An 18,911-nucleotide genomic window follows, 5' to 3' on the forward strand; every position below is an offset into this window, starting at 1 on the left:
GAAGGGAAGGGAAGGGAAGGGAAGGGAAGGGAAGGGAAGGGAAGGGAAGGGAAGGAAGCCTACACCACCACCAAAATGATGTTGTTTTTTTTTTTTTGTTTTGTTTTCTTTTTAAAGTGATGGTTTTTGGTTTGCTTGTTGATTGATTTGTTTTCCTTAGCTGCTCATGTCGCTAGATTCTCCGCATTTATGCTGGACATCCGAATCTGAGAGCTGCTCTTGCTCAGAATGGAGAGTTGTGTCCCCCCGTTCACTCCGCTGCTCGCTAGAGAAGGATGACGATGTTTGAAATCCACAGCAAAATACCGGTTGACTTTCCAGCTCCTCCATTTTCTCTTTATTTCTGATTGCACCTTTAGGGAGAAACTTCAAAAGGTCATTTTTTATGTACTTAGCCGCTCGAGGACATGCTGACAAGTTATCAAGTTCAGAAAAAAAAAAGAAAAAAAAAGAGCAATTTTGAAGGCTATTATTAAACTCCTTACTTCAGAGAAACCTACAGCGATTTCTGCATGTCTGAAAGAGTGCCAGGCATGATGTGGGGAAAGCACCCTGGGTTCTGAGTTTCTGACTTCAGATAACTTGGGATCAGCCCATAGGTGCTTAGAAGATGTGCTTGGTACTAACCCAAACATGATTTTTGAGTTAGCTTTGTGAAAAAAATTCTCATTTTCATCAGTGGCCAGCGGCGAGCACATAACAAAGAGCCAAAGATGATGGATAGTAATCAAATAATCTGTCCAGAAAGGTCTCTCACCTGCAGTTAATGGATGCATGTCTACTGAAAACTTTGCCTGCTGTTTTCAGCTCAACTCTAAGTAGATAACAGCTCTTGGGTCCGTGTACATCTATGAAATACTCCTTTCCCTGGAGTTTTTTTTAATGTGCACCATAAATCATGCACAGTAATTTGTGTTCAGATGTCCAGATAAAAAATTAATAAAAGTAAGAACAAAAATCAATAAACAGATTGATAATTTTTCTGCTTTTCAGTTATCATTGATTTCCTGCTGATCTTTGTAGGTGAACACATGTACATAAGTACAGAAGACAATAAGGACTTAACATAAGAAAGACTGTACTGGCTTGGGCCAACATTTACTCACTTGGTAACTCATTTCCAACAGTATCCTGTAGCATATTTAAGAAGGAAATAACGTAAGAACTGACAAATGTGGAGATATCCTCCTAACATTTTTTTCCAGCCTTCAATGAGCTTGTGTATCAAAACTTCTTTTTCCCTTTAGCAGAAATTGCTAGACTTTTGCAGACTAATACAGTTGTTATAATGAATCAGCACATTCCAATGTGCTGTACAACTGCTTTAACAGTATGGGCACTAACTGCAAGGAGGAAAAATCCAACTGGAAAACTTATATTCTCTTTCTAGTACTTTTAATTTTCTTTTTTTTTTCTTTTTTTTTTTTTTTTTTGTTTGTAGTTATTGTATATATAGGAATAGATTAGATAGATTATGGAAGTATCTATCTGGGTTAGTTTGGTTAAGTACCACTTCTCCAAACCAAACCAAAACAACAAAAAAGAATAAACCACAGAGGTTAAAAGAACATCGACGCACCATGCAGAATCTTTGAAATGTTCTTATCTCAAGATTAGTTTAAGACCAGACCTTCTGGGTATTCTTTGAGCGTTCATGAGAGATAATACACGAAACAACAGGTTTAGGCAGAAGAGACAGATATCCAGTACTGCCAGCTGATGGAATATGAATGCAGCCACCAGAGGAACTGTAGGAACATGTGATTCAGAGCACACTTTCTGAGCTACATGGAGCCACGAACAGTGCACATCTACAAGTCCTTTCGTGGTCTTCCTGACTATGCCCATGAGCAAAGATAAACTATACATATGTTTGCTGAACTCGAGAAGATTGTTGTTTTCATCTAAGAAGGAATCTCTTGGATAAAGAAGTTAGAATCCCACTGAGCTAGAGACCACTTATTACACACTGTATCAGAATAAATATGGAATATCTACTGCAATGAATTTGGTAGAATAAATGATCCCAGTCCTCCTAAACAGAAAAACAGAAGGTGGTTTTGTTCCTGCTGGACTGCACAATAAATCTGAATCCGTGAAACAAAGATTGGATGAACAGTACGTATTCCCTTTTAGGCAGAATTGAGTAGGAAGTCTATTTCCACTAATGGAGAAAAGATTCGCCTCATTCATTTAGTTCAATAAACAAAGTCAGGATAATTTCAATTTGCAAATCAGAACAGGTGAATCAGAAATTAGGTCTAATTAGAACTGGCACAAATATACACAAATACATGCACACAAACACGGATTCAACAAGAAACAGTTTCAGGCTTTCAGAAATGCAAAGATGAAGAACTCTTCACAAGCATACTTTAAACTGTAGTTCAATATAGTATGTAATATTGTCCTAAACTTAACTCTTTGGCCCTATAGGAAGATAAAGACATAGTGTTGGCCTGTTATATGCAAAAAAAAAAAAAAAAAGAAAGGTTTTCATATCTCCACTCATCATGGCAGATTCTTCTTAAGTTTTTCAGAGTACAGCTTGCAAACACCATGAGGAGGGAATATGTAATGTGAGAAGCCATGACAAGCAGCACTCCCAGTTATCCTCTACAGCTGTAGTGCTTTATAGTACTACAGACTGAAAACAGACAATATCAGCTAGTGGAACTCCACAGAATGAAGGCAAGATAGAGTGTCTGGGGGTTGATTTATCTTTTTTCTTTTTCTTTTTTTTTAATTTAGATGGTCAGATGTTAGAAGTTTAAGCAAGGAACTAGTCAATTTATAGATAAACACACATCCCTGGAAGACTATTAGTTTAATCTGATTTAAATGCCACTATGGAACGAGACAGAGAGTCTTCTAGAAGTTGTTTTTTCTCTATGTAGATTACAAAGAGAGCACACAGCTGTTACCCCAAAGTTACTTGTTGAATACTTCTACACTTAAGCGCTCCTGAATGCCATTCTAGAACTTTAAGGTTTCCTAAGCCTTCATCACTACTTCATTACTAAAAATAATAGTGATCTCATTTTCTAAATAGCACCAAGCCTGATGGAGTTCAAGAAGTGTTTGGACAATACTCTCAAACATATGGTTTATTTTTCATGTAGTTCTGTGGGGAGCCACACAATGGACTGGATGATCCTTGTGTGTCCCTTCCAAGACAGGATATTCTATGATTATATAAGAAGTATCTCTTGTGAATAGCAGAACAAGGAAAAACAGCATTAGACTTTTGGTTTCAGGGACAAATACTTCCTTTCAGTACGGGCAAACTGATCACTTCGTGAAGCTGGTCAATAAAGAAAGACTGTATACAAAAACTACATTAACCTTCACTTGTAGATGTGATAAAAGAGTTTGTCAGGTGACACTAAGTGCTCAATCTTCATTTTTTTTTTGTGAGAAGAGGTCTAAGTGGATTATTAGCATGGTCAGATTGGCCAGGATTAATTTCTCTTAGCATTAACCATTTAAGTAAGATGACTAAGTTAGGAACCTCCTCATTTATGGATATTTGTGTAGTTAAACAGAAGACACAAGCATCTGCAGAGAGAGTCAGCGCAGCTAAGATCTGAGTTTCTCTTTGAAGGCGTTTCTGTTGACTGCAGGACTCCTGGGAAACAAGTCACTTAACAAAATAATTGCCTCCATTAGGAAGCATTAATCTGAGCCTGGCAAGGCCAATGCTTTGGTTTGATAAAGACATCATGCATCCTCCTTCTTTTGCCGAGGCACTGTGAAATTCATACTAAGATATGAAAGAATATGTAGATGGTGATTTACAAGAAAGGATTAGAACAACAGTTAGTCCCACAAGGAAATGGGATGGGGATGGAAATAGAGATGGTGGGATGACGGAGGTTAAATATTAAAAGTCTTACCTCCCCGTTCAAGAAACAATAGAGAACAGCAACAACAAAACCCTAGGTAAATGGGAGAGAAAAGAAAAACTAATTCAAACCCTTCAGGAAATACTGGATAACAGCTGGAGTTCAATAAACAAACAAAACGAAGCATACATATAAGTGAATAAACAGGCAGTCTGAGAACTATGCATCCAAAGCCAGAGTAATGAACAGACAGATCTTTTTTAACAAAAGCAGAATTCACTGTATAATCACCTGGAAAGATCCCAGTCCCAATTCAAACACTAGTCTCTCCCGCTTACTGACATTTTCCGGAGAAAAAGCAAACACCGTGTAGTGAATTCCAAACAAGGGGATAAGCAGTAGTGTAGAGCGAGCCAATCTCCTGTTACAATAGAGTGAAAGAACTTTAATGCAGCCTTGTAACGAACAGCTTGAGCTTTAATTAAAGCAGAAAACACAGAAACTATTTCATCGCTTCCCTTTCGGGAAATAAATACGCCATATAATTACACAAACAAATATTCAGCATTCCCATTTGTTCCCTAATAGTGATTTCACACACACTGTAGTTTGTTCCCACTTCCTCGTACTGGTACAATTACAGTAAATTAGTAATGTGTTATACTCTGTACTGTTATTTTGATTTGTATTATTGTAAGCAGGGATTTCTTTCTTCATGAAGAAATTAATCTTGGTACAGGATTCAAACTACTACCACAAAACAATAATAAACCACTCACGAAATTGCATAATTCCATTGGAGGGTTTGTCTGGGGGAAAAATAGTATTGATTTTCTTCAAGGTAGTTAAGGAGCTTTATGGAGGACAAGGAAATCTAAGAAGCCAGAAAGACCCTCAGAAGTGCTCCACACTATTTTCAAATTCAAATATTCCATTTGCTTACATGCACGGAGTATACTGCTGACTGATTTTAATTGGAACATTACATGCTTTAAAATATCCTAAAAATCATGCACTTTTCTTATGAAGAGAATATCTCCAAGAATTCTGATAACGTCTCCTGTTATACCCAATACTAGAAATGGGACATCAGTTCATTGCCAGTGTCCCTCAGTCATATTTTGGGCACTGATGACAAAAAGCGTATTGCAGACCTTGCACCAAGATGGCACTAAACACTAATGATGCCTCAGTCAGATGCAGACCAAATGTCAAGTCTGGGTGAAAGACCCCATAAACAGGAGAGCACAGTTCTCACACATTATCACATTAGATGTTGGCCAAAAGCTTTTTAACAAGAGAAAAAAGAAAGCATTGAAGTGAGTTGACATACAGAGTCTCCATCTTTGTTGCCCTCTGAAATACGTTACACAGGAGTAAACCAGAGCAACAGGCTGAAAAACCTTTCAAGGTCTCTTCCAGACCTCACACTCCATGAACGTGCAATCAGATTAATGAAAAGGAATGCTAACACTGTGAAAAAGATTATAGAATGCCATCTCCATAAAGAATGTAAAGAATATAACAGCATCTTAAAGTAGTAATGGAACACAAAGAAATAGAATGGAGGTAGTAAACTGAATAAATAAGCATTCTTTTTCAAAGTCTATTACACTTTCAGTTCAGAATTAATTACAACAATAAAAGGATAAATGATGCTTCGATTCAAACATCACAACATTATTGTGAGTTAGTAAGGCTTATCTCTCTGCAGCCATAGGGGGCTCATTTTGGGAAAGATGCAGAGGAAAGCTCTTTCCATAGTCAGTTTTATGGCATTAATTCTATCAGATTAGTCACAGAATTAGTTTGTAGGATCTTGAAATACAATGTCATCATCAACTTGTTTCCGATGTTGTCTTCAACAGCATCACAGAAGTCATGAAGAAAATACATAAAATGTAAGAAGTAGCACAACCTGAAATTTGCAGATGATTAAGATCCATCATTCTGTGATTCTGTGGTTCATCAAAAGGAAAAGAAGACTTTAATAACAAGAAAAAACTGAGATGTTACTGGAGGCTGTGCTGCTGCTGCTGCTGAACTGTGTTTTTCTAAGAGCATTAGAAAGAAAACAGAATTAAAGCAACCGCTGTGAGATGAGTAAATTTACAAACAATGGTGAAATGAGGATGTTAAAGATACAACAAAATTCTCAGGAGTGCAACAGGAGGATGGGATCCTCCTGATTGGCATCCTCTTCCTGTATTCTTTCAGACAAGGAAGGAGCCTGGGGGATAGACCCGAAAGTGAGGACAATAATCATTTATCGGGGTTTAAAGGGAAACGTTTGGAAGAGTTGTGTTCTCCAGAGGTGTGGAAAAAGCTTTGTTTACACTCCAGTAGGCTGAGGAATGTTTCATAGTTACTTATTAAAGAAAATAATAATTAAAAAAAAAGGTATATTGCAATTTTTGTTGAGGTAGGCGCTCTATTTTTTCATCCATCCTAAAGAGCATCTTACGAATTAGACTCTCTCCAATAGTATGAAAAGTACATTCCAATAGAACATTAGTCCAGAAAGTCACAGGCAATGGTACAAAAAGGTATCTTTATAGTAAAAGAAAGAGAAAATAGAAAGGTCATCTAACTTTGACCTGTCTCTGGAGGACCCATGCATTTAGTCTGCCATTACAAGTCCACACTTTTTCAGGGGACTGCGGAAGAGTCTATGGATGTTACATAGGACACAACTAGGAATGAACTGGAAATTGCAAGTGAGAACTCATTTCATATTGGATTGTAGACTAGAATTGCCAGTGATTTCTACTAAGTGTTGTAGATTGTTCCTACTCCACATTTTAAAGCCCTATTTTAGAAGACTTAGTTATGATGTTATGATCTAAATGAATGTAGTAATTACTGTTACTGAGATCCATATGAATGCAGTAACTATGCCTCAGATGAACAAAACAAATACTTTGAGACACTGCACAATAGGAAACAGGCACCAATGAGTCTGAATAGCTTCTTCCAGCTTCTATGAATGTGACACAACAAATGTATATCTCAAATTCACAGCTGTAGATACAACTGTAAGAAAATCTGGTTTGGATATGTAGGATGCTATCTAGCATGAATGAAGGCAGCTATGAGAAAATACGAGTCTTCTACACCAGGGGGACCTGTAGCTCCAGAAGTGATTGTGTGAGGAGATCTGTGGTTTTAGTCTTGTTTCCATCACTGAGATGGAGAAAAGTACAGCTTAGAGCAAACTCTCCAGATATTCCCATCACACTGAATCTGTGTCTTGTGCCACTTCTACTGGGACTGGAGGCGCTTCCATTGGGCTAATTTTGAGTTCAAAACATTGAGTCAGTCACAGACTGTCAAAAGAAGTAAAATATCTTTAAAACCATAGCCTCTGAAGAAGGACTATGTACTTATGCTATTTGGGAAGTAAGAACTGTCTGGTTTAAGCGCTATGCCTTCAGTGGAATTAATTTGGCCAAACATAAGCTTTTGGAGTGGTGAAATGAAGGCTTGTGGTGGTCATGTTGTACAAGGTTTGTGACAGAAAGGTTTGGATGCACACAAAATTGATCTCTGTGTTTAAATTATTAATGTAATGTTTTTAAGGCCTATGCAGAGGAATAATGCACTTCCAAGGCATAGTTCTTGTCTGTTATAGATGTCTCTTTTAAGTATCAACTCCTGCTATAAATTCCACTGATATATATTGAATGCCTCTATTTATCAGAATATATCTATTAAAGTTATTTAATATTTTTAGGTAAATTAATTCTACACTTGCTTTCCCCTTACTGTCAGTAAAGAGGAACAGGCACCTATCTGTATGGATGAATTATCTCCCTAAGGAAGGTCTTAAAATATCCCACCCTATGCTTCTCCACTCACTACAAAGGGGATCTATACTGAGTTTGTGACATAAATTGTGATATGTTGACTTGTAATGTTTAAATTAGAAGAGGTCTATAACTTTGGTGCTAACTTGGTGATGAATACATACAAAATTTCTAGTAAGAGTGTTTCAAATAGAAAGATAAAGAACAAAACATGAAGATACAGGATGCTATTGTTTGTATTATGCTTAGGAGATCTCCTGTTTAATAAACCAGAGTATCTACTTTATCTAAAGCATGATAAGATCGGTTAAAGTGACTTTCAAGAACTTTAGGATCCTCCCTGACAGATATGTGTCCCATCTGGAAGCTTAATTACATCTACCTGACTTTTTAATATCTGAGGAAACATCTAAACATATTGATTGTGACTTAATTCTTCCATGCATAAATCACATCTTCAGCCCAAGGGCTTGAGAAGTAGTGGAGGGTTATGGAAATTTTCATTTTGGGGTATGAAAAAGATGATTTAATTGTGTTTATGAGAAGGGCAGAGAGTTTTTTATGGCCTTCTGTATAGGCTGAACTCCTCCTGCTGTTCATCAGGTAGAGAATTCCACCTCAGAGAGTTTTCAGTCCTTCTTCACATTAAGTTTGTTGCCCTGCAAAGGCCCAACATGAAGCTTAAAATTGCATCGTGATGCAGATTAAGTGATGAAATTTATACTTAAAAGTATCTCCTCCTGAATGTACCTCCTATTTTTAGCACTGCTTCTGTTAGATTCAAGCTTCTCTCCCTGAAGAAAATGCACTTGCTGACTGCTTGTCTATTAGTCCTTACTTCTTTTCTTTGCTTTCGCACACTATCAGATCGTTGACCGAATCTTTTCAGCATCTTCACTGATCGATTTCTTAACTATCCTGAGGAGGTGGAAAATCATAAACAGCAAATGCCCACTTTCATGCTTAGAATGGGCTTTGTTAGTGGCTAGACTAATAAAATTAAGCAGCTACAAGTTATCAAATATATCTTTTTCCTTAATGACGTCAGCAAATTCTGTTCTTCAGCGAAATGCTGTCCTTGTGGATCACTGCAGCAGGAGATCCCTGAGTTGCTGCTCTGCATTCATAAGCCTGCAGTAGAATTCAGGAGGACATCCATCGCAAAGCACACAATGTAAGAGATTTCTGGAAGGTACCCATCTCATCTAAATGAGTCCTGTGGGCTTCTGGTACAAGTAACAGAGAGTAAGATGCACAATGAGAAAGTGATTAATTCTTGCCTCCAAACTAATGCATTTTTTCACTTTTATGGCTGCCTTACCCTCCTTAGGCAAATCTCTGCAATGACCTCTGACTAGACACTGCATATCAAGTTAGTGTATTAAGTTAATATTCAGTTAACCATAGTTTATCTTCATTTCTGGGTGTATACTGTCAAAGCCTCACTCCATTCCACAAAAATAAGCTGTTTTCCAGGTGAGAGTCTGATTCAATCAATCCTGCTCTACCCACGTTGTCTAGAAAACTTTGGGTGAAACATTTCCTCTCAGTATGACCAGAGATCAACATTTTCCTGTATAATAAAGAGCAACTATTAATAGTTTCTATACAGGCACTATCCATAAGAAGCATCAGAGATCATCACAAAATTGAAAAAATAAAATAAAAATAAAAATAATAAAAAAAAAGCCTTAAAATCCTTGATCATGGTGCATCAGCAAAAGCACAGTGTAACAAAAAATTCTACATGCAACAAGAACCAAAGGAGTGCTTGCTCTCCAGTTACTACCACTCTGCTCATATCAAATCATTTACTTGCAACATGCGTCATACAAACACAGTAATGTCACAGGATTGAGTACACTTACAGGGTAATGGTTGATAGTTCTGACATCTTGCAAGAGTGCTGGTTAGCCCTCTTAGGCTTACAGTAGCATTTCTGAACGCAGCTGCTAAATATGACAAGATTAGCATTTTTTTCAGCATATTGTGAACAGGCCAAGGTAGGTCACTTTCAACATATTTCATGAGACAAATCACAAAGATGGAAAGCGGACACGACAGGATGGAATTACAGCACAAACCAGCTGCTTGACGAAGCGAAAAAGAAACAAATCAATGTGAAAATAAAATGCACTGGCAACTGAGATGCGCTGACTTGCAGACAAATCAAAGATGGAACAACCTGGAGGCAGGCGGGCAGTGTTACATGTCCAAAATACACACGGCCTTTGCAGTCCGGTAGTGTACAGAGGGTAACAGAACAATATATTAAATGAAAGTTGACTGCACGCTTGTGGAGGACATTAAAATATAACATAAACTTGTAGGATGGAAACTAATCTAAGGTGAAGTTAGATCAGCTGCTCTTCATTTTCACGCATAGGTACTCATGGTGGTATGAATCTCTTTTTAAGACACTTAGCTGAGGGCATCACAGCACCTCTTTGCCCAGCTTTCTTGACATATGAGCTCAGGATGCAAACTGTCTCACTGCTGATTCAGAGGTACCTCTTATTTTTGTCTCACACACTAAGAGAGTTGGGGTGATAAAAGCAGCAGGCTCACACAGTATGGACCAGGACTATGATCCTAGCATGCTGCGCCCTAGAAAAGGCTACTATGGAGTATGGAATGTTTACATTTAAAATTAGCCAGATAGAAGCTAATCTGACTCAGCTGCTAAGAAGGGTAATCTTGGAACAACATGGGAAAACACTGTGAAGGATGTGAGGGAAAGATATTTCCCAGCTGTTAAGACAGACCGAAAACCATGACAATTGAAAATAGGAATTTGTTATTGACATTTACAGGGGCATTTTTCTTGCTTGTTTTGTTCTCAATCTATGGTTGCTTTGGTGGAATTCACCTCAAGGAAGGTTGGATGTCTAGGTGAGCTCGACATTCTTGTTCCATGGAGAATCATCAAAGGGAGAATCATCACATGTAGCCAAGAGAGAAGTACACACTTGTTGGTCAGGATATGTCTGCCCTATTCTGGATGTTCACTTTAGGATGGGATGGACAAGGTCCACTAACTGCCCTGACTAAATCTCCATTGATTATAACAGATACTCTGCCTACAAGGCAAGCATCTGTCTTTATTCAGATAAACCAAACTCTGTTTTTGCTGCTCTGCTAATATGCATGCTCTAAGATTTGTGTTCACACAGACATAGATGGAAAAAGCACTTTATAAGTTGAACCGTGAAATAGAACAAATTGAAAACAATTTAAGCTTCGGTCCACTGTCAACACTTCTAAGTAATTTCCATTTAATGGAGAATTTTGGATTTGGTTTTGCTTTTCCTTTGGGGTAATCAACAACTGACATTATTATTAGATATCATAGCTTAAGAGGTGGAAAAAAAAAGTACAGTATTGTGGAACACAAAGATTCAGCAGACAGAAAAAAATAATTGTGTTTCAATCTGCTGAAAGAATCTCTTTTATTGGATAAAGTTGAAAAAGTAAATACAAAAAAGACTGTTCCTTCTACAGAGTCACATGTGTGATAAAGTTCTGCAGTTCTGCTATCTTTTACCAAGCTGTGCATTAATTGATATTTAAGACTGATTGAAAGTCAGGATGACAGTTTCAGAGAAAGTTTCTCTTCACTATGGTGGAGACTTTCAAAAGCAATGATGGTCTTTTGTCTCATTTTTGGATCACCTCATCTGAAACACGTTTTATCAAAACAACTGTGACCACCTGAGAGCTTCTCAGCATGTGCTGAGAGCTAAAGCTCATGGAGGTATTTTACAGTACATAACTTGAAAAGGAACTGCCTGAAATCAACAATCACTTCTCAAAATCTCAGTCATGGGGTGCTGTAGTGAAATGTTTTCTTCAATGACATTCTTAAGTTGCAGAGGTAATCTGGAACAAAAAAATCTCCATTGATTAAGACCTGTTCCTTTATTATGCCCTGTTTTACACGGCAAGGTTTGGTTTTCATCACAGTGAGTATAACTACCTTGACAGCATTTGTTTTTCTGATGCAATTACCAAAAAATAAGACTTGATTCTGTAAACAACTACTACTCTACTGCCAGTGAGGTTAAATTCACATGTGGGCTCATAATGGAAAACTACCTAATAAGGAAAGCACTAGTATTTTAGCAGGCTGTTAGTATTGCTTTCTAATTCTTATCTAACTCGTTTTGAATCATCTCCACATCGACTGAGATTAAAAAGTCACCCAAAATCTTTAGAATGCAGAACTGACAGAAGTTTTCCTCTTTTTTTCCCCCCCACTTTTAATTGTTCTATTATTTCTTTATTTTTAAGCAAAGTTGAAACACTGATGGAAAGAAAGGGAAAAAAGAGGGAAGAGACAGAGGAGTCAGGAAACAGAAAGGAGAAAAAAATTAGCAAAATAAGAGAAAAATTAATATACATGAGACTACGGAAATCAAAACATTAGACAAATTAGGGCAGGATTCTCAGATCTCTGTAGGCATAGACATAATGGAACTGGTCACATCTAACTACATGTGACTAAGAAGGATTTGAACCATCTCCTTTATCTCACTCAATCACAGAAAGAATTGAGCAGTTCCAGAGGTCAGGTTGACCTATGCAACAGAGGTGTCTAAGACATACAGGATGCATTGTCTTATGGAGGTGCCCTGGTCTCCCAGTTTGACCATAGACAACAACTAGACTGCTTAGATTAAATACGAGACTTTAGACAGCTAAAGGCAAACAAGCTGAGTCTCACCGCATGTGTCCTGTGCATGGACTGCAGCTGCATCTGGGAGGAAGAGGGAGGGTGCTAGGGTGGAAGGGGAAAGAAAATGTTAAACATTCCCAGGATGAAATGAGTGATGCATGATGTGGCTGAAGACCATCTTGTCAGACTGAACACCCTGCTGCTGTTAATGGAGATGAGACCGTATACAAATTTGAGGCTGCTGCAATTCAGTCAAGGCTTTGCAGGTTTCTCAGGGGTGCTTAAGAGAGCTAACATGAGAATGCTGATTCAGAGGAACAATTGTTCATTTAAACCAAGGCTTTGTTGCTACATAATGAAAAATCAGGGTTCTGGGTTTAGGTCATTAATAACACACGGGGAATGGCAGTTTGTGGCTTTTCTCTGAATATGCTGAAGGTAAAGCCCTTGGGAAAATAGAATAAACACAGAAATTAAAACTGAGTCTCACTAAAAACCTTTCTGCACCCTGCCCTCAAATACTTCTACATAACCTCACTACAGATAGGATTAGCACCTTGGGCATTGAAAAAGAAAAAAACACAAGGTGTAGCAGTGGGAAAGGAATGCAGAAACGAATCAGTGAAATAAAGTACTCAAAATGCAGTATAAAATTAAAGTAGAAATTTTGTATGGTAGAGAAAATAGAAAAACAAAACAAAACAAAAAAAAAGCAACCCTGCCATCTAATATTCACGCTTAATATTTTCTTGAATTTTTTTTTCAATTGCTACTTGATAGCTAAGGAATTTTTGCAGCGAGTCCAAAACACAAAAACTACCTTTAGAGAAATCCTGAATTTACAGATTGGATGTGGGCAGAAAACAAAGGCTGTGCAATTCCACCTTGCAGCAGAGACACAGCATGCAAGTGGACTCATCCACCACCCTCATCCAGACACAGAATGAATAGCACTGGTGCTTTTCTGTAACGCTGTCTCATCTCATCTAACTTTCGAAGCTTACATTATAGATATCTGCACCTAACTTTGTCATCCTGTGCTCAATTTGCAGTCCATGGTGAGAAACAGACCATAAAGCCCCATTTGTCAGGCCTAATTTAAACATCTTGTCTGTAACACAAGGAGTTGTAATCAGTGGCTTTCATAATGAACTGGGTAGATTTCTATTGACTGCTCTGAATCAAGCTCTACAATTGAAAACAAGTCCAAAAGTCCAAGTCCAGTCATGTTTTGAAGATCTATTTACATTTGAATCTACTTATTGCTAAAACCATTGAACTGAAAAACTAACTCTTGACATCTCTAAGGAATCTGAGATATTCTAGGATCATCTTCTGACTCATGGGAACTGTCTGGAAACAAGTTTGGATAAAGAAGGCAAAGTATTACATCTCCTTCACACTCTGTCCAGATAAATCAGTTGAAATCAGTTGACCATAATGGATGTACATTTTTATTATTTTTTTTTAACCTGGCTTCTTGGTCTCTTGCTCTTTGAGGGATCTTCCATTTGTTTAACATCAGGGAAGTCAGTTTCCTTTTTCTTTTCTGTTCTGAGTAGGGTGTCTTAAACAGCTCAGTAGATTTTTCTTTTTTTTCCCCAGTGATTTGGAGTAACATAAAGAAGATTTTTGCTTTTTGGTTCTATGTACCTTCAAAGACAATGAGCTTCAAGATGAAAACTGAGACATGCAGGAATTCTCAGAAGATCGTTCAATGGATTTCAAAACTCCCATACGTATAGAAAATGTGGAGGAAAAAGTTCCACCGAAAGTAGATACAGTCATTGTAACTGAAAGCCAGTATGGCAATTACAACCAAAAAAAATGACATGGAAATGGTACGTCTGTGAGGAAACCACTGTCACCTCTCCAGACAATGAGGCTGGATTACTGACTGCAGACCAGAGATGCAGTTGAAAAGAGATGTTAAACAATAAGGAATTGAAACTCAAACTTCTTGGTCAATAATTCTGACTTTTGCCCAGAACTGAATCTTGAAGATGAAATGTAGTGGTCAAAGAGTGCCAAAAATCTACTCTACCCTGCTCATTCTTGACTTTGCTAACACCTATAGGTGGTCATACAGGGATGGAAAAGTAATTGGTATGCACAGAGCTCAGAAAGTGAAGAGAGAAAGCTTAATGTTTAAGTGTGCTCTATAGAAGAATCTTGGTACTAAAGGATAGAATATTTTCATCAAAAATAGACTTTAAATAATCTGTAACTTCAAAGTTACAAGCTCTGATCCTTCTTCTATTTTAATTCTGCAGACCATATTTCCACAAACTCACTGGCTCTGGAACCTAGTCTAATGTCATGCATGATGGAACAATTTGGATGGACATGCACTAACATCAGTAGAATAGCATGTTTATTGAGAGGAATGTACCACACCAAACAAGATACTTAAATAATCTGTCTTGAATTTAGGTTTGCATTTTTAAATTATGACTGCATGCCACATCCAGCCACTAAATATCTGGAATGTGATTAGCTTATGCCTTGTTGTCTTTAAACCAAGGAAACAAGTAAAATCTGCAATGCATTTCTTTCTGTCTCAAATTGGGTTTCTGTCTCAAACTGACAGAAGTGGACATTCAAGCATTACAGACAGATCTTAGCCTGGTCAGTTGGCAGAGCTCAGCATTAGGGTGACTACACTGAGTTTATGTAATTTGTACTCTGTAGCTTCAGTGACATTGTAGTGCCTCACATGCCTTGCTCACCATCGACTATTCCTATGGGAAATAATCCAAGTTTCAGCCTACCTCCTTAACTATCCTTAATGAAAAAAGAAAACAAAACCTTGGTTGAAAAGGCCTGGCCTTGCAGACTTTTGATTACCTAAACAATCTCATGTGTAAGATGAATTACAGTTTGGAATGTAATGACACTGGTGCACAGCACCTCAAATAGTAAGACTAGTATCTAAGACATATGTACAACCTTGTATTGGCCCAGTCATAGGTAAAATACATTTTCTTAAACCAATTTCTTTAAGACTTTGAGTGCTTATACTCTCTATGGCAAGAATTTCTTCTGTACAATTAACCAGTAACCCAGTTACCACCACATAATTACTATTATGAACAACATCACTCACAGAAGCCTCGTGAGAAGTTCACTCTTTCAGATTAAAACAAAATAAAACAAAAAAAACCCCTCTTCACTGCCTGCACCATTCTTCTTGTCCCTTCCATATCTCAGGCACTAAGGGACTACGTCCTGGCAAGGATATGTCCACAAACCATAAATCAAAGAATATGAAGCATGTTAGTTGCTAAAGTGACACGAGAAATCAATGGTAAGGAGAAGCAGAGACATTGAGGGAAATTCAAACTCCTTTTGTGTATGGTAGCAAAGAGTGAATGGAAAACCATGGATGCTGTTGTTCATCAAGCTTTGACATAAATTGAAAGCACGTTCAGGATCAGAGATGTCAGAATTATTCCCCATTCTCTGCAGTCTTGTAACAGCCATGGCACGGCCACTTGCTTCCATTCTCCCCTTCACCTTTATACTAAATAGCCAATTCCAAGAAACAAAGGTGCAAATCTGGAACAAGAAAAAATCCAAGTTTCTCCCTTCCAGCCTCACAATGCCTTCAAAACAACTATCAAAGCTACGAACAGTGCAGAAGGGAGAGGGAAAAGAGCCTTGTTTGGTCTTGTCTGGATTCTCCTAAGTCACAGAATCACAGAACTGGAAGGGACCTCAACTCAGCTTGGAAATTTTTGGAAAATGACCTGAATCTCCAGAATGACTGAGAATATCATCCCTAGAGAATAAAATACTCTGATAGAGAACATAACTGCACTCAAATTGATGGTATTTTATGAAGTCACATTGCTTTTTGATGGCAATTCATGAAGACATGTTGCCTTAAGTGCTGGACATTCTCTTTTCTCACTGACCTCAGTGACAACTGAAATTTATCAGTGCAGATCAGAATTACATTAATCACCTTGGTGAAGTACAGTAACTTTAGGAACACATTTGAGATCTGTACGTCATTTTCTTTAGGAAGCCTACCTTAGTTCTGCTAATTAGTAATCTAAATAGATAGCTAAAGCTAAACAGATTCAATCTGTGAAGTCTTGCACTTTATGTAAGTAAGAAGTTTTATATTGTGCACATTGCTTAAGTATTTGTGGTCTTATAAAAAGCAATGCTGGAACTATTTTGGATATATATATATCTGGCATTTTAAATAATATATGTGTAGATAAGGGCATATATTTACACGTGTCAAAAGGCACAAAAAACATACGTAATGTTGGTCTGAGCATTCAGTTATCTTGAGTGCCATTCCACAGCAACTGTGGCTGCTAAGCTACAATATTTTAGGTACCACAGTGTTGAAATAAATGTAGTACTGTGTCCTCTCCCTCACTGACCTACACATCTTAATCCTTCTGGACCATCTGGTTGTGAATTTTTTTAATTATGCAAACACTCATTTCTCAGCCACCTCTTGTAACAGATAGGATAAAAAAGTTTTGCTCATTTAGGACACAGTTTGTGGACACAGAACTTCATTTTCTGAGACTGCTACAGAAGCATGATGATAGAGTGAAACAGCAATTCTGAGTTGCTAATTAACAAATGGTAAGCAAGAAACTTTAGCAGATTTCAAAATATTCACCTAACTTGTGAACTGATGTATCAGAATTGTTTCCTCTGTCCACATATGCATTGAAACCATGAAAGTATCTGTAAAAATACCTTATAGCAATGTGCACAAACAGTATTTAAAGACAGAACTGTGCTATTTTTCCACTCTTATTTCAAAATAGAAAATAATTGTCAGCTTCCACTGTATGGATGTGGACTTGCACTCTGCCCCCCTTGTAAGGTTTTGAAATAGCAAAAGCAGAGCAATTTTTAACATTCTGTTCATCACAGGTGATCCTGTAACCACAAGGAACAAGTTTTGTGCTCAGTGGTTTCAGAATGACAGCCTGTCAAACCTCCAGCAAAATGTTTGTATATCACTGGAAATGGATGGAATTCCTTTCAAAAATACTGACTTCTTCTGGAACATCCCTCTGCTGAGTGATGTATGAAATAAAACCTCTTTCAAGGTGGACATACTTTTAGGCCTGATCCCATCAGCATGGTAAGAATGGAAAAGATGCACACTGAGTGAAAAGAAAACCTTGGGGCTGGGAAGATGAATGTTTAAGGTCCTCTATTGCCACAGGCACCTGGGTGGATTTTAAGCAGCCACTTCTATGCGTTAGACCTCAGCTGTTCAACAGGAGCAATACAGAAGCATTAATACACAATATATTCTGTGCTGATTGACTTTATACTTCTCGAGACCACAGTCAATCTGTAGGTAGGCCACCAGAGCAGAATTTTCAATTACTTTACCTGAAAATAAGTAAATTCCTGTGCAATTATACTCTTGCTAGTTATGATTTGTAGCCTACATGGTCTTAGATTCCCAAGGATTTTATTCAGTTGCTTTTTTTCCACATCCCTACCTGAAAAGATCTGGCACAAATGAACACTCCCATCCTCTAAAAAAACCTAACAAACAAAGCCAAGGACAACTTCCCCCCTCACACAGACACACACAAAAAATAACCCCCAGCATAATTGTTTTTTGTAGGACACGTCAGTGAAAAGTATAGTAGTTGTGAAGGAGAACATTTTCTCTAGAATGCTAAATAAATTCATCACGAGTTGGTAGTAAGAATCCAGGTAGTAGAGACCTGCACTCCTCATACTCCTTAGGAATGAAAATGAGGTTGTTGGTGATCATGCACTGACACCAAATGATGACTGTTTGTGTTTCCCATTGTATTTTCTTGTGGTAGAAATGGATTAGCAGAGGGATGTGAGACCTCTTCAGTACTGGGTTAGTGGGCATCCCAGCACCCAACTGATAATACCTGACGTTAAGAAATTAAATTGCCCTGCTAACAAGTATACCATTCATCAACCACCTGCCCTTTTCTTGTCAGAAGTGAGACTGCTTTCCATGAGGAGCCTGTCAATAACTGTTAATGCTGGCAGTCTGAGCACTTGCAGCAAGACAAAGCAGTAGCAGAATGAATCATTGAGTGTCCAGTGACTTTGTAGGTGAACTGCAGAGGAGTGTTGTTTACCAAAACATTTGTGATACAACATTGCTTCTCCTGCCCTAACCCCCTAGGTTGCACCATAGGGAAAATCATACCTACCTATGATATATGCCATGTTTCTCCTTTCTTTCCAGCAAGATGCTGATTGGAGGAATGACGTAGACCTGAATTAGCTAGGTATATGTGGGATTTATTTTCTTTCTCATTGAGTTTTCAACATGTGATACAAAATTTATGATGAAGAATCTGTTAAAGCAAAAGCAGAAACAAGCTTCCCCCTCCCAGGTTATACTATTCAAGACCAAAAATAGAAGAAAGAAAAAAAAAATAAGTTTTTTTTTCCAGTCAAATGTACTTTGATACTTGAAAATGAATAAATAAGCAAAGACTTGATGGAAATGTGTGGGCCTTTTTAATCTTAAGGATTATTCCAGCATGCATCTACATCATGCATAGCTACTTAATTACAGCAAGGGTTTATGGTACCAAT

The 18,911-nt window shown here is 37.7% G+C and overlaps 1 protein-coding gene across 3 annotated transcripts in view; it reads right to left on the minus strand.

Annotated features, from left to right (window-relative positions):
* Positions 1-82: 82 nt before the first annotated feature.
* The window catches only part of ADCYAP1R1 (ADCYAP receptor type I), a 129,942-nt gene continuing 111,113 nt past the window's right edge, over positions 83-18,911 (minus strand). The window contains exons 14-16 of one of the 3 annotated variants that reach the window (XM_042889184.1): positions 4,137-4,266; positions 3,897-3,938; positions 83-353 (exon numbers count right to left, since the gene is read on the minus strand). In XM_042889184.1, coding sequence (XP_042745118.1) covers positions 165-353; positions 3,897-3,938; positions 4,137-4,266 — 361 coding nt within the window. In that variant the 3' untranslated portion in view covers positions 83-164. Of the gene's footprint in view, positions 367-3,896; positions 3,939-4,136; positions 4,267-18,911 lie in introns of all 3 variants that reach the window. The other 2 variants (XM_042889183.1, XM_042889185.1) reach the window with 2 other exon arrangements.

The sequence above is a fragment of the Lagopus leucura genome, unplaced genomic scaffold, assembly GCF_019238085.1.
Source record: "Lagopus leucura isolate 7727_CA_CO unplaced genomic scaffold, USGS_WTPT01 Super-Scaffold_100157, whole genome shotgun sequence".
Taxonomy (NCBI): Eukaryota; Metazoa; Chordata; class Aves; order Galliformes; family Phasianidae; genus Lagopus; species Lagopus leucura.